Below are 16,321 nucleotides of genomic sequence, written 5' to 3' on the forward strand. Positions count from 1 at the left end.
TTTCCAAATAAAAACTCGACATATTTCTCTCAAAGAACTTCCCACCTTGCTTTTGGGGAGACTCGAACTCACAACCTCTTGATTGGAAGTAGAGTTTGCTTACCATCAGCGCAACCCCTCTTCTTCCATTATTCATTGGTCTATCTATATTAAAAATCCCTCCTTTGGAAAAGGTTTAAAATAAATTTGATGTTATTTTCCTTTCTTTGCGAGGCTAAACCAATTTTGAGATTTTATATACTCCATCATTTTACCGAGGATTTTTCATTTTTTAAAATTCTTTCGTGGGGTTAAGTGTTTCTGATTTGTGATTAGTAAGAGAAAAAATAAAAAGGAAAGGTCTTTGATGGGAATTGAACAGTGCACCTAGGTGGTGCAGGGGTGAAATTGCGTAGAACAAGCTATCATGCCAGATGCTGTATATTATACCATGTTTAATAGAAGTCAAAATCTATAGGATAAGGGTTCAAGAACAGCAATAACAACAACTACGCCTGAATATACATGTTTAATAGAAGTTAAAATCTATATTATAAGGGTTCAAGAACAGCAATAACAACAACTACGCCTCTGTCCGTCCCAAACAAGTTGGAGTAAGCAATATGAATCCTTATTAACAATTCATGTCAAGAAATGTACAGGATACATGGAAAAAAAAAAAATAAACACCTTTGCTATAATGTTGAGACAAAAAGTCAGTATCTGTGTATGGTTATCCTTTCAAAAGTACATGTGAAGAATAACAATTTATTGAATGGCATCTTGAAAATTTGTACAGAACTGGGAATAATATGAGATCAGAACAAAACAGGATACATGAATTCTGCAAGTTTTGGATATGCCTTCAAGTTATAAATTATTTTCTTCATTTTCTATCATATCGCGAACCTCAGTAACGACTAAATATGCTTTGTGGCCTCCAATTACTTCCGCTTGTTTATTTCCGTCCCTCCATAACTGCACATAAGCAACATTCATACTATCATTTAACCATGAAGATGATAAGAAGCATTTGAAGCTAAAACCATACGAGTAAAGTTAGCTTTCGAGCAGCTAAACAAAATGAGTTTGTTACCTGTATGGTCGGCATTTTCTGTTCATGTTTTGTTGCCACAGAGATTTGGACACATGAAAACATCATTAAATGAAGAGAATAAATTCAAGACACAGTATTGCACGTAACTAATCAAATAACTCCAATGACACAACAGTACCACTTTATACAAATGAAAGACAATGTTTTCTTAGTGAAAAGATCTGCTTTTAGCAAGTAAAGGATTTATACATCTTAATATCTTATGACAGCTGCATGCTAGCTGTATATATTGAGTGGAGTCTAAATTGTGGGGTGAAAATCATATCTTTTGCTCTCTGCCACATTGCCCGAAAACAGATGGCCTAGTTGAAGCTTATGGGTTTGGAATTCTAATCTTTTTAAGCTACTGGGTTCTAAATTTATTTGTATATTTTCAATGGATTTCTTAGACGAATACAGACAAATATAGGGTTTGGATCAAAGCTATTGAGTTCGGCCGAACCTGCAACCGAAATGCTAGCTCCGCCCTGCCTAGTTTAACCATCACGAGGTAAAGCTATCTTCTACTTATTTCTAATTTCAGAAATCGTGTGCATGTAAACATTTTTCTAAACATGCTGTATCAACTTTTACAGTCAAACTACGCCCTATCGTCCTATTTATGGTTTTCTAGCCATTGTTTGCTAATTCACCTAAAGGTACTGCATCTCCTAGTACATGTAAAATAGGTACCTCTTATCTAATTAAACTGTAATTTATTATTACTTCTGAAAAGATTATTGGATTAGGTATTCGGCCAGACAGATAACACGAATTTGGATGCAACGCATCTGGAAAAATTCTACTTGGGTCTGGACTTTAAGGCCAAGAAATCACATCCAGCTTCAGCATCTAAGCTCAATTAAAAGCTATAGGATTTAGCCGCAAGGGGGTAGATTTTAGCAATCGAGGAATTGCGGTAACACTCCTAAGAACCAAGGTTCGAATATCAACAAATGCAACACCACGTCGGTCTAAGCCTTAGCCAAAGAGTTAACCAGATACCTAGGTGAGAGGAGCAGGTACTTGATGAATTGATTGAAGTGCACATTATCTGGCTAGGACACCATCATTATTAAAAAGAATAACTACGTACAATCCATTGACAGTCTAGAAAGAAAAAAGATTTTTTTATGCTTTCGTAAGGGAATGCTGCAAACTGGCTAGTTGCAAAGATGGTGTCTCAAACAGCCTGAGGAGTTTGAGTAAATTTTTATATGCTTTACAAGTTTAGTAGTCAATATTCCTGAGCCGAGGGTCTATTGGAAACAGCCTCTCTACCTTCCCAGGGTAGGGGAACGTCACGTCTGCGTACAACACTACCCTCTCCAGATCCCACTTGTGGGATCCCACTGGGTTTATGGTTGTTGTTGTAAGTTTAGTAGTCAATAATTACATAGCAAAAAGACATCAACCATTTGGTAGATTTAGGGGAAAGGAAACCTTACAGTTATTCCTGCACGAACCACAAGCTTGTGTGGAACATTATTGACATCAACACAGTAAAAGCGTGTTCTGTAAAATCAAGATAGCAGAAGATTCAGATCAGTACCCAAATTCAACTAAAGCTATTCAATCGCAAGAAAGTGATGCACAATGCATACCAAGTACACACAAGATACTTCATCCGCAAACAAGCAGTTAAGCATGAGCAATTACTGCCTTAACTAAAAATTGATCCTTGAAATTCTAGTTTTAGAAGTAATATAAATAGCCACCGTCCTCATCCAAATTTATGAACTCGAGTAATTTAAGTGTCCTCAATCCTTCCCTGCTATCTGAATCACCGGGACTTATTTGATAACATGAGAACTGTTCACCAATTTATTATTGAGTCTTTCAGGAAGCAATAAAAGAACTACAAGAGAAAAATTCAGAGCACGTAATCCTTCTCAAAAATATTCACAGAAACTAGCAATAAATGTCACAAAAATCCAAAGTTTTGAAATATCTCATATGACAGATAGCGACAAGTTTGAAGAGTAGTGCGGAAGTTGATCAGCAAAAAGTTTGAAGAGGAGCACAAAAGCTAATCGCAAATCGTGCAGGAACAAATTGCAAAAAAAGTACACTTTAGGCCTAGATAAAGCCTTTTTAATGCAAGGTGCTATATCTGAAGGGAGATGCAAGAGAGCACAACCTTGGGAAGTAGTCAGCAGCTAATTTTTCCAATTTTGGTTTCAAGTATATGCATTTGCGACACCAGGTTGCCATCCTGCAGATTCAAAAAGATTCAAAATTACATCAACTTAATACCAGCTTCTTTCTTGATAATATTTCATATATTACATATAAATAACCTTTTCCAGAAGAATAACTGATACAACATCTATATGCTAAGCCACAGACTTATTTAAGACTAAGGTGTTTCAATCTTTTGCAGGGCCACAAAAGTGGAAACTATTCTAGGTTTCCCAATACATGCATCAGTAGAAAAAGATTGTGACTCCTAGAAGCAAAATGGAACACCTTCCTCTTCTAAAGGGCAGCCCGGTGCACTAACCTCCCGCTATGTGGGGGGAAGGACCACAAGGGTCTATTGTATGCAGCCTTACCCTACATTTCTGCAAGAGACTGTTTCCACGGCTTGAACCCGTGAGTCCGTGACCTCCTGGTCACATTGTACATGGAATAAGGATCAGAGACTAAATATGAGAATTCAAACCATTCACTTCTACCCTGCTATGCTAAAGTTACGAGAGGCACATGGAAACTACAAATGAAACTCTTGCATCTGCCTAGGAATGTAAATGGGTATTAAATTTCAAACATGTAACCTGTACAAGAAACTCTTGCATCTGCATAGTGTAGAACATTGTAAGACACTATACATAATTGAGCCCTCTAATTGCATGTAATCTCTCAATATTTGGAACTTTTCATGTGTACTTCCTATATATTAGCACTTCTTATTGAGTTATTTGTTTCACATTTTCAGAAATTTCATTCCATCACTTGGTTGACTTATACTCGAGCCATCCCCATAACTACTGTTCTACCAATATAACATGCCAAAATACCAAATTATAACAAAAAAAAACACACAGGGGCGAAGCTACATAGCCCTAAGGATGGTCAATTGACCACCCTTCGACGAAAAATTATATAGGTAAAATATTAGATTTTTAGAGGTATATAACATATATTACCCTTTTTTTCTACTTCTTTCAAGTTTGTAGATGAAATTCGTGGCTTCTCTACTGTAAAACACATCCTTTACACAACGCCAACTTCAAATACTAATAAAACAGCATAAAACCCCAAAATACCAGCATGAAGTTCTAGTTAAGCTCCACTCCATATTTCCATTCAAAAATAAAAGGCCAACATGAGAAAATAAAACCAATTTACTCTGCTTTTTACAAAAGACAACTGCAAAATTAATTACAAACCAAAAAAGGCAAAAAAAAAACTTTATAACCCTTTTATTTTTTTTCCAATTAGATAATAACCCTTTATTTCTTTCATATGTTCCAACAAGAAAATAATGTTCTTGCGCTATTTTTTCCATATGAAAGACATGAATCACAAATACGAATAATTCACGTACCATAGAATTACAACGGATTCATCAATTTGCTGGGCTTCAGAAATGACCCGATCAAATTGAGCTTCACTAGAAATAGGTTGTAGCTCAACTGAAGCTGGTGAATTATCAAGATCTTGTACAGAACTTTCTTCACGGTTATTTTCCAAAACCTCAGCTCTAGCTCTGAATTTTAAATGAATTTTTGAACAATTTACAGATATTGGGAAGACATGCATTAATTTTAGACATTTGAAGTTTGATATGTAGGATTGGTTTGATTTCTTGGGATATAATTGTTGAATAACTGGAGAGAATTGTGTAGAGCTAGACATTGGGTTGACCTGCTGTTGGTTATGAATTACGAGTCACATCACAGGGGCAATTGGCAGTGTAGTTGAAGAAGGGGAGAGGAGTTAAGCGTGCATTGCACGTGCAACGTTGGCGTCTTTGGCAGGCATGCGATGTCCCATTTAGGGGTCCTTTTTCGTTATTAAGCGACCTGAAGCTTGAACCGATATGTCTAATTATGCATTGGATCGCTTCATTCCTAGAACTTGAATCTGGGACGTCTGTTTATGTATTTGCTTTGGTTGACTCTAAATGTACTTATTTTTATGTGTTTTTACTTTATATTGCAATTCAGTATTACAAATTTTAGAATTTGCTCCATGAGCTCGTTGTAATGTCTTTGATTATGCCAGATTTTCTTCTAAAGAATAAACAAGTATATTATGACATTGAGATTAGTTTTACTAATATTAGCTGTATGAATGCGCCTAGTGGTGCTGAAGAGGCTTTTATTTTTGGATAAAAGATGATATATAAGCGTTATTGATTTTCTATGCTCTTAGCGTTGTTAGAATCCAAGATTAGAAGGAAAAATTCAATAGACATTCCAATATCCATTTCCTAAGATAGATAAGAGTTCGGCTAAAATAATAGTCATGATACCCCTCCTCCCCGTCTACGGGTATTCGCCTCCAAAGTCTCTCTTATAATAGGTTGGAAAACTCCGTATTAAGAAGAAGATTTGGAAAAAATCACCAATCTTACAGAAGCCAAAAGCCACAAATGAGTAGCTATACAAATCAAAATTTCAAAAGCCAAAAGAAAGATTTGAAGAAAAGAAAGAAGTTGGCTGAAACGAGTCAACTTTTCATACTTTTTGCTAACTCGATTTTAATACTAAGTAAGCTCCCATCAAATAAGTAAGAAAATTCAATTACAATGTAAAGAGAGAGCGTACGAGAGTTAGAAAAAGGAACTTGGAAGGAACATATTACCAATTCTAACTTTTGAATAACTAATAAATTTCAAGGGTAGATCTTATTATTATATCAAAATAAATATTCTTTCAATCATTTTCGATGAAACCAAAAAAATGAAAAAAATTCTAAAAGAATAAAACCTCAAGACTCAATTAGAGTGTAAGAACAGAAAATGAAGCAATAAACATATTCTCTATATATGGCCATATGTTTTGAGTAACAGGCAATCAAATCACATAATATTTCTTCCCTAAACGACAATAAGAATAAAGATTGCGGGACAAAGATAAAAAAAATGATTGTATCAAAATCACAAGCTTGAGACTTATTCAGAAAAGGAGAACACTCTGAGAACCATACTACATAGTATAAAATAGAATTTTGTATAATAATAGACTTGAAAATATCTGCAGCCATTGTTTGTATTACCAAAATTTTAACTCATAAACTTTGGATGATTTTGGAGAGAGCTGAATAGGACCCAATAACTGCTGATATGACACCAATTATGATAATAAGTATACATGCTGATACCTGCATAAAAGAGGCAGTGTTATCAAAAGCGAAAAGCGCAAAAAAGCTTTAAGGTCTGCTGGGGCTTTAAGCGCAACGCGCTAAGAAAGCGTGGGCTTCGGTGAAAAAAGGCGCAAAAGGAGAAGCAATACAAATATGTATTGGCTAGTCAAAGACTAATAATTATAAGCATGAATTAAAAATATATGAACAAAGAAATTGAAAAAAAAAAGATTACGATAAAGTGAAATATCAATTGTCTAGTGTTGCCTCTTTAGAATTACGCTCATTAGCAAGGAAAAGTATGCCTTAGAGCTTTGAGGGCGACACTGAAGCGTCGACTAAGCAACGCAAACCGCTCAACATGTGTTGCACCTCGCTTCAAGGCTTAAGCACGCTTAATGCGTGCCTTTGACAACACTGAGAAAAGGATAAAAGAACAAGTTCCATCACCAAGGACGGTAATGCTAACAACGTGGATGATGAATTAGGAGACATATAGTTTACATAAATGTACATATCAGAGGCAGATTTAGGGCGGGTTCAGTGGTTCGACTAAACCCATTACTTTTGACTCAAACTATATATGTACATATGCAAAAAGATTCAGAATATGTGTGTGTGTTTCTATATATATAAAGATGTTTATATTTTATAACATACAAAGAACAATTGGGAAATAATGTCGTTTTTAACACAAGGTTTATACATAATGTAATTCAAATTAATTCGACTATATAAGCTGATGAGTCGATTGAGTTTTGACTAAAACTTGATAATTACCGTGTTTTTCACCTAAACTAACAATTAAAACAAAGTATACGCGCGCTATCTTTGTCCTATCTGATAACAGAGGGAAACATCTGTTGTACCTGAATTGGACTTGTTTTTCCTTTCAATATTCTCAAGAAGCAAGCACAAGGTAGGATCAATGTCTGGAATAATAGAAAGATCATATATTAGTACAAATCTATAAATACAAAAAACGGAAACAGAAAACCTATTTAACAAAAAACATAAACTGGTAGAAAAGGACTCACAACTAGCATTGTAAATAATGATCCAATCAATGCCATCACAAATCCTGCAGGTTAAAGTAAAAAGTCTTTTAAGGCAATGAATGTTACATAGGTAAGTTTAATATCACAGTTCTGTTGATATTTTTGGGAGCAAGATCGCTCCTAAAGCGTTAAAGGGGATTAATAACATAATATTGTTAATGTACTTTTATGAAAGCTTACAACAACAACAAACCCAGCGTAATCCCACATGTAGGGTCTGGGGAGAGTTAGTATGTATGCAGACCTTACCGCCACCTTGAGAAAGTAGAGAGGTTGTTTCTGGTAGACCCTCGGCTCAGAAAAGATACAAAGGCAAAAATGATAAAGATAATTATAGCAACTTAACTTACCAAAAAAAGGAACTTTAAGCGCCACAAGTAATGTGGATATCACAAGTGCAGTTCTAATAAGGACTCCGTACATGTGAGATTTGGCGTGGTTCGATGGTATCAACTCCTCCAAACTCATAGCAACAGGGGCCATGGTTAAAGCATATGTGTTTCTAGTTAAGGAAGATATTCTACCTTTGCCAAAATTATCTTAAAAGGAAATTTTCTAAAGTTCCCGCTATGAGCGGGGTCCGGGGAAGGGCCGGACCACAAGGGTTTATTGTACGCAACCTTACCCTGCATTTCTGCAAGAGGCCGGCTCGAACCCATGACCTCCTGGTCACATGGAAACAACTTTACCAGTTACGCCAAGGCTCCCCTTCCCTTATCCTCAGTTTGACGTCTTATTTTAATAACATATTTGAAGTAGTGCAATGCAGTGAAAAGAATAAAATCATGGAGTCCAGAAAAGGATATTTTGTGAATGGATTAACAATCTGCAAAAGAAGCAGAAAATTGTCATCACATGTTCAAGTAGTTGTATCAAGGAGAGAACATAATCGATCAGGTTTTACTTACGGTTGTCCAAAAAGCAATTTTGGAGGCAACTAAATTTGTGGGCAAGTTTAGAGTAAACTGGGATTCAGCTGAGTCGCCAAACATCATGTATCCCATCACAGCTGCTCCAGCATACAACACAGTCACAATACCGAAACTGCATCCAAATTATATCCATGTTAACAAAAATAAGGAAACAATATGATGCAAAAAAATTCAACAAATATTAAATTCCCAACGCATAATTTCAAAAATACAATGTGTTCAGGCTAAGAGTTTCATCATTTGAAACCGACATGTTTGACTATTGGGTCCACCTCGGATTATCTACACGAACAAAGTTTAACGTACATGCATTAGTTTCCGCAAAACTAAATACCTGGTTAAGAGGACAGCAGGGAATTGACTGCGTTTCTCCAATGATGTATATATATTGGGAAAAACTGCATGTCCGGAGTAACAGTATCCATAAAGTCCGATAGCAACAGGGAGACTAGAAACATTCAGTACAGTATGTTCGCTTTGAGAGCCAACATGATCCACTAAGCCAAGCCAGTACAAGCAAATGACGACCATTACAGAAGCAATAACTCCTCCAGCTGAAAATTATACACATCCATTTCAGAATTCTCATTGTCCAACACTTGTTTTCTGTTTTTAGTTTTCATTGTCCAACAGTCGATACAGGAAAATGCCAAAACTTTAGTAGTATCATAAGAGAAGCTCACAAGAACTAGACAATTTTTTCAGTGTGTGTGTGAAGGGGAGCCTTGGGTAACTGGTAAAGTTGTTGCCGTGTGACCAGGAGGTCACGGGTTCAAGCCGTGGAAACAGCCTCTTGCAGAAATGCACGGTAAGACTGCGTACAATAGACCTTTGTGGTCCGGCCATTCCCCGAACCTCGCGCATAGTGGGAGCTTAGTGCACCGGGCTGCCCTTTTTTTTGTGTGTGCGCGCGCGCACGCATAGAAATGCTATCAGCCACCACTTTTGGCTATACAGATATGAAGCTCTTCTTATAGGAAGTTAGCCACTTACCTGAGATGCAACTAAGAACTGTGAGATCGCGCAACCAAACGGTAGGAAGAACAGCTAAGGTGGTTATCAAAGCAAAGAGATGCCGTGCATCTAATTGAAACCCTCCCAAATTTAAATGTGCATTTGGAAATAAAGCCGACAGGTTATCGCCCTCCAAAATTATGTATTCAACACAACAGGACTGCAAGTGAAGGACAACAGTAATGAAGCACATATCAGGATGAGGCACACATTTAGAAATTAAAAGGACAAAGGATGTTACGGACGACGTGCAGGCAACATAAACTTACATATAATTCCACGTATAATATTATCTGCATCCACAAATACATAGAACAAGAAAGAAGCAGTATCAGAAATCGGTGATGATTGCATACATTTGCTTAAAGTGTTAAATATGTAGCTAGTCTAAGATTATCTACGTATCAGGAATCGTTGATGATTGGCCAAAAAGTTAAAATATGTTCCACAGCGATTCCTCAGCATTCTTTACCTACAAAATTTATCATCTTTATATCTCTGTTATCAAGCGTTGGTTGAAGTGCAAAGACAACTGAAAGCCAAAAGGACATACCGATATGATAATTCTTCCCACTGTACCAAAGGCTGCCTGACCAATATCCGGATAAGTCTCGAGCCCTGGTTGGCTGTCCAAGCAGTATCTGAGGAGAATGCCAGTATAGTAAGATAGCACACCGAAGATGAATAATATAGAAAGCCCTGCCCATCCACCTTCCTTCACAGCATAAGGAGTAGAAAGGATTCCTACTCCACATAGAACATTAATACCTGTATGAAAATTAAAAAAAGCATTTGTAAAAACTATGTTGCTCACCAACCGTTTGATTGGAACATAAAACTGTGTACAGAATACTAACCATTTAGCACGCCTTGGCCATAGGAACTTTGACGGGAAACTGGAAATTCATGTGCAACCGATTTCTCATCAGGAAATTTCTTAATAGCAGACCTCCTTGACGGAAGAGGAGGCAACAAAGTATGAGAGCTACGTCGCTCATGTGGTGCTTGCTCGTCTCCTATGAGAGGTTTATGAAGAGAGGGTAACACTTCAGGAGTGTGTCTCCTTGTAAGTGATGAGGCAAGGAACGAGCTGCCTAAACGTGTTAATGAAGGTGTCCCCAGGAAAGTAAGACTTGGAGACGGTACACTACTATATATATCCATAGATTGCCTGAAACAAGTGTTTCGCAAAGATTAGAGGTGGGATATATAAGTAAGACATTGCAAACTAGACAAAACTCATTTGAGACATGAAGCACTCGGGAGAAAAGCTTTGCATCGTCATCGGAGATTACAGGGGCTAACAACAGCAAATGATCCATCGGTTGTTAACCACAAAACAACACACAAAAGCACTTTTTACGCGCATCAGGAATCATATTGAATAATTTGTGGAGGAAAATCTAACATAGTGAAGAGATTCGTTATCTTCTTCTTTCATAATTCCCATGTTAATGCCAGTGATAAGAACTACATGAAGTTCCAGCGAAGCTAAATTTCCCTCAACCTTTTCCTTCCCCATTTCAACACCCTCTCCTTCTCGCATTGATGACTAAATATGTCGGTTTCTTAATCTCATTCAGGTTCACCAAGCAATGCTGGCCATTCAATTTTTTTTTTGAGTTGGAAACTCTTTAATTAAAAATGCTCCTGAAGTAAGATAATATTATAAACTCATAACCAGAATGATTAGAAGCATATGCTCAGCTCATGTTTTTATTCAAAATTTGAAACCAGAAGACAATACAACAACAACAACAAACCCAGCGGTAATCCCATAAGTGGGGTCTGGGAAGGGTAATGTGTACGCACCTTACCCCTACACTGGGAAAGTACAGAGGTTGTTTCCAATAGACCCTCGGCTCAAGAATGAAACAAAAAAACAATGAATTAAACAATTATCATTACAAGTAAACATTCTCCTATCAGAGCTGAAAGCGCAAAGCTGAAAACTACATGTAAACAGGAAGAGGAGCAAAAGTGAAATCTAACAAGTAATCATTCAAGAAATGGAACTATTGATTGAACTCCAATGAGCTATGAAAACTTCAAAAGATTCATCTCCCAATGCAGTTCATAGTGGAAAAATAATCAATCAATGAACAGAGAAACCCAATTTTGCTGCCAAACAACAGCAGCAGTTACTTTTCAACAAGTTGAGGTCGCTGTATGAATCCTCATTGACCATGCCACTCAAATAAGACTAATACCATACAAAATAAAAAAATAAAAAATACTAAAAGTTAAACCCCAAATTGATACACATATCTATTCTAACTCAATCTATTGAAAGAGGCAAAGTGAAAAAAATATGAATACCTGTAACTTTGAGGCCAAGCAGGAGGGTTGAAAGAACTCGGTTTGCTGTCCGGGAAATCGTTTTCATTGTTATCATCATTAGAGTAATTGGAAGAATCAGAGTCATTTCCATCTTCATTTTCAGGTTTATCCAATTGCTTCTCCTCCTGATGATCATCGTCGTCGTCGCTCTCAATGTAGAAACTATGTTCAGAGACAGAATTCTTCATCTTATGTCTCCTTTCAACCCCTCAAAAAACTCTGCATACCACAAATTCTCCTCAGATTCCCATTTAGAGTACAGAATCAAACTTTAAAATGGAAACCAATGAATCAACTGAAAAATGGAATCTTTCTATATATATTATATATATAAAAGCTTTTGGATTCCCTTGACATAAGGAAAGATTCTAATACAATAATGGTTCAAAATTTGCTTAAGATCACATGTTCAAATTCAAGGTGTAAGGCATTTCATGTTAGTCATACACTTTAAAATTTGTAATGAAGAAATTAACGGATACCCCATAAAAAGGATAGGTCAAGATTCAAAAAGCAAGAATCTTTTTTATTCACAATAAAAAATGCCTTGAAATTTGGACCACAACGAAAAAAAACATATAATAAGACGGAGAAAAAAAAAGATAAAATCTTTTCCTGAAATCATGGAGCAAAATTAGTGGTTATGTCAAAGATCTTTGAAAAAAGTTCAACTTTCCAAAGACAATTCCCTATTATTTAGACACCCAATTGCAAAAAAAAAAGAAAAAAAAAAAAAAGAAAACACACACACACACGCACAAATTTGCAGATTCAAGAATCAACAGTAAATACAACTGAGACTTTTTCACTTTCTCCCTATGTGGAGTATGATTTGAGGAAATTTTAGAGTTTATAAAGAGACAACCAGAAACCAATATCTAATCATAAAACCATGAAAGGATGAGGTGGAGCTTAATCAAAGGTCTCGGTTCGAACCGTATTGTGGAAAAATATTTGATAGGAGGCTTGCTCCGAATGGAGCGTTTCGCAGCGATAAAGTTGGGCTCCAGCATGGGTACCGCAACACGAGGGTGAGAAACCAAAAAAATATCTAATCATAAAGAACACAGTGCACAAAGTTACTATAATTAGAAAAGAAAAAAGTTTCTTACTTTATAGTCCAAGAGGAATTCTGAGATATGAATGTCAAAAGAGTTGCTCAAAAGGTTCAAAAATTCAGGAGGCTTTTCCACTGCAACTAACAAAAAGTTTCAGCAGCAGACACTCAGATTTATGTGATAAGTATTTATTGAAATTATAGGGAGACAGAAGGAGTAATAAAAGTAGGCTAATAATGTTGTGCTGTGCTATGCTGATGTTTGAATTGTTAAATTGTTGTTTTCTGAGTTTTTGAATACTTATAATAATAGTCCGTTTGGCCAAGCTTCTAAATCAGCTTATTTTGAGAAGTGTTTTTCTCAAAAGTACTTTTTAAAAAAGTGTAAGGAGCAGTTTGTGTTTGATTAATTAATTTGAAAAGTACTTTTGAGCAGTAATTAGTGTTTGACCAAACTTTTGAAAACTGCTTCTAAGTATATTTTTCTCAAAAGTGCTTCTCAGAAAAGTGCTTTTGGAGAGAAACTATTTTTTTCTGCTCCTCCAAAACTGCTTCCGTTTCTCCTCAAAAGCACTTTTTTTCCTTCCAAAAATTTGGCCAAACACCTCAATTTTTGGCCAAAAATACTTTTGGCCCCAAAAAAACTTGGCCAAACAAGCTATAAGTATGTTCAAAGATGATGACACAGAGTATAGATTGCACATGACTAATAAGTATTGCGTCTTATCTTTCATGTTATCAAGAAAACAAAGAGAATTAATTACGTGTTAAAAATCCTAACCTATATTTAGTCGCGGAGCCAGAATTTTTTTTGAGGGAATTTAATATACAATAATTTAAATACATAAAAAAAAAGTTAAGAGAGTTCGAACATCTACTATTTATATACAAAAAAAGACCTTGTATATTAGGCGAAAGAGGTTTGGCCCTTGCTGCCCCCTAGCTCCACCCCTTGCTAGGTTGATTTGTTTGTATGCACGTAGGACAGATGGGAAGAAATCACTTGCATCCATTGGAATTTGAATCGAAGACCTCTAGGCGGCACCTTTATTCTTGCCTATATTGATTATTTATGTTTTAAATAGGAATTTAAGTTATATATTTGTGCTATTTAATCAATTGTAAAGGTTATAATAACAATAATAAACTCAATGTAATTTCACAAGGCGAGGAATCACCTGTAAAGGTTATTATGCTAGCTATAATTCTAGTTCTCATATCAAATTTTATATGATAGTTATTTGTTGTTGTTAATTTAACCTGGCCGTGTAAATTCTTCTACTTTATGCGCACATGACTAAATTGATGTCGGAGAATAAGCTCTTCTCTTATGAAAGAATATTCGTATTTTTACAGTATTGTAGCAGCTGATCACGGTAATGACTAATGCCAATACAAATATCTGTAGCTCGTAGCTATTGAAGTATAAACTAGGGGTGTTCGTCGGTCGGTACGGTACGGTATTTAGATATGTCGGTTCGATATTTTCGGTATTCAGTTTCTTAAAATCCTATACCAATACCGTACGCACCTAATTAAATTCGGTATGATTCGGTTTTTCTCCTTTCGATTTATTCGGTTCGGTAACTTCGGTTTATTCGGTTTGAATACTAACTAGTGCATAGAGCCATACACTCTAATATTTTAATTAAAGTACAAAAATACAGAATTAAAAATATTTGTTAACAAAACTTTTGTCCAAAACTAGCAAATATCGATCCAAATAGAAAAAAAGTACATAAAAGAATATTTGATCATTAGAAATGTCTTGTTACTTGTTTAGAGTTAATTGATGAACTTTGAGAATAAAGGAAAGTAAAATTTTAGATTTTTTTATATTTATATTATAATTGATAATATGTGTTTTGTGTAATATAAAATATATTTCGGTATGGTATCGGTATTTTGGTATTTTATTTTAAAATACCAAATACCATACCTAATATCAATTTTTTAAAAAACTTAAACCAAATACCATACCAAAATACCGTATACCAAATATTAAAATTTTCGGTTTCGGTACGGTAATTCGGTATTTACCAAATTATGCCCAGCCCTAGTATAAACCATACACTAAGGGGTCGTTTGGTTTGAATACGGCTTATGCCCGGATAAGTTATGCTGTGATAAGTTATGCTGCGATTAGTTATCCTAGTAATATTTTTTACCCAATGTTTGGTATGTTGTATTAAAAATGACAATTGCATAATTTCTAATAAGAAGGTATAAGTTATCCCGATACTAATTTTAATCCCGCGATAACTTATACCGGGTTTGTAACCAAACAAAGTATTAAGGTGATATTAATTTTTATACCAGCACTATATCTACTTATACCTCATAGCAAACGACTCATAGGGGTTCGTTTGGTACAAAGGATAAGGGATAATTAATCTTGGGAGTTAAATTTAAGATGAATTTTATCCTATATTTGGTTAGGATAAAATGGTAGTATAACTAATCTCGGAATTGTAGTGTTTTTTATCCTTATAGGAGGGTGAAATAACTAATCTCAGGACACTAATCCCGGGATAATTAATCATGAGATAACTTATTTCCCAACCAAACGAACCCTAAGGAGTCGTTTGGTACAATAGTGAGATATCTCAGGATATCCCATGGGTTGTGATATTCCATGGAATTAGTTATCTCATCTTTTATATAGGATAACTAATCTCACCATTTTAGTGTAAAAGTTATCTCAAAATTAACTAATACCCAAACAAAACATGAGATAAAGCGGGATTATTTTTCTTATTTCATATACCAAACAACTCTATGAAGACAAGTTTTACTTAGTACTCTCTTGTTTATATTTTATGTGATCATACTCCATTATTTAACTGTGTAGAGATAGTATAAATTATTGGATAGATGGGTGGGGTTTTTTATTTGAAAAAATCTCAAGTGGCTATCTATTTTAACACAAGTTGAATTATTTAGTTAGAAGAGAATGACAATTAATCCAAAATAGTGAATTTGCTAGCCTTTTATTTTTGGAGATTTATAAATTAAATTGTAACATGCAACTTTAAGCCGCAGTTTTGCCTCACTGTAACCAACATGACAACCAAGTGCTATAATACTTACATTTTTAAAAAGATATTAGGACAAATTTGACTTATCAACGGTGGGAATATAATTAAGATAATTCTTCCTCTTTAAAACCTTATATATCTAGTGGGAAAAAACAAATTGTTAATCTATTGTCGGTTATGATTTCTATTTTTTATATTTTATTGTAGTATTATCATTGAGTTCGCTGAGAGCAAAAATGGCACCCTTTAAAAAATATGTTAGACTTAATTAAAAAACTAGAAATATGTTTTCATTAACAGTAGCATTAAACAACTTAATTTTAGATTATGAGGGTCCCACAATTTAATTTTCAGTGTAAATTTACACATAGAATTCTTAAATTTATCGACAAACATATTAGAATTTTAAAAACTACGTAGCAGAAGTACTATAGACTTATAGTTAAAAAATTCAAAATATTTTAAAAACATTGTAAAAAAAATATTTTTGATTT

At 35.0% G+C, this 16,321-nt stretch overlaps 2 protein-coding genes across 3 annotated transcripts; both read right to left on the bottom strand.

Annotated features, from left to right (window-relative positions):
- Window positions 1-594: 594 nt before the first annotated feature.
- LOC107770047 (thioredoxin-like 3-2, chloroplastic) lies at window positions 595-5,066 on the bottom strand. The gene is made up of 5 exons (XM_016589308.2): window positions 4,626-5,066; window positions 3,216-3,290; window positions 2,524-2,590; window positions 1,076-1,093; window positions 595-957 (listed from the first exon to the last, which is right to left on the bottom strand). The coding sequence occupies exons 1-5, from the start codon at window positions 4,934-4,936 to the stop codon at window positions 850-852; spliced, it is 579 nt and encodes a 192-aa protein (XP_016444794.1). The 5' UTR covers window positions 4,937-5,066; the 3' UTR covers window positions 595-849.
- A 979-nt stretch (window positions 5,067-6,045) lies between these two features.
- Window positions 6,046-13,061, bottom strand: LOC107770046 (amino acid transporter AVT1C). 2 transcript variants are annotated; one of them, XM_075224804.1, is made up of 13 exons: window positions 12,845-13,061; window positions 11,712-11,951; window positions 10,250-10,563; window positions 9,946-10,160; window positions 9,662-9,685; window positions 9,372-9,552; window positions 8,713-8,932; window positions 8,355-8,490; window positions 8,249-8,272; window positions 7,797-7,938; window positions 7,426-7,469; window positions 7,258-7,320; window positions 6,046-6,406 (listed from the first exon to the last, which is right to left on the bottom strand). In XM_075224804.1, the coding sequence occupies exons 2-13, from the start codon at window positions 11,918-11,920 to the stop codon at window positions 6,314-6,316; spliced, it is 1,665 nt and encodes a 554-aa protein (XP_075080905.1). In that variant the 5' UTR covers window positions 11,921-11,951; window positions 12,845-13,061; the 3' UTR covers window positions 6,046-6,313. The 2 variants fall into 2 exon arrangements, with proteins under 2 accessions (XP_075080905.1, XP_075080906.1); XM_075224805.1 differs by lacking the exon at window positions 12,845-13,061 and adding an exon at window positions 12,669-12,807.
- Window positions 13,062-16,321: the final 3,260 nt, after the last annotated feature.

The sequence above is a fragment of the Nicotiana tabacum genome, chromosome 11, assembly GCF_000715075.1.
Source record: "Nicotiana tabacum cultivar K326 chromosome 11, ASM71507v2, whole genome shotgun sequence".
NCBI classification, from domain to species: Eukaryota; Viridiplantae; Streptophyta; class Magnoliopsida; order Solanales; family Solanaceae; genus Nicotiana; species Nicotiana tabacum.

Excerpts from the sequence above, each read along its gene's own strand:
- LOC107770047 (XM_016589308.2), bottom strand. The coding sequence starts at position 4,936 with ATGTCTAGCTCTACACAATTCTCTCCAGTTATTCAACAATTATATCCC. Across the intron at positions 3,291-4,625 it reads GAATCCGTTGTAATTCTATG|GATGGCAACCTGGTGTCGCA; the intron begins GTACGTGAATTA and ends TTGAATCTGCAG. Across the intron at positions 2,591-3,215 it reads GCTGCTGACTACTTCCCAAG|AACACGCTTTTACTGTGTTG; the intron begins GTTGTGCTCTCT and ends TTGATTTTACAG.
- LOC107770046 (XM_075224804.1), bottom strand. The coding sequence starts at position 11,920 with ATGAAGAATTCTGTCTCTGAACATAGTTTCTACATTGAGAGCGACGAC. Across the intron at positions 7,939-8,248 it reads TTAATCCATTCACAAAATAT|GCTTTAACCATGGCCCCTGT; the intron begins CCTTTTCTGGAC and ends AGAAACACATAT. Across the intron at positions 7,321-7,425 it reads CATTATTTACAATGCTAGTT|ACATTGATCCTACCTTGTGC; the intron begins GTGAGTCCTTTT and ends CTATTATTCCAG.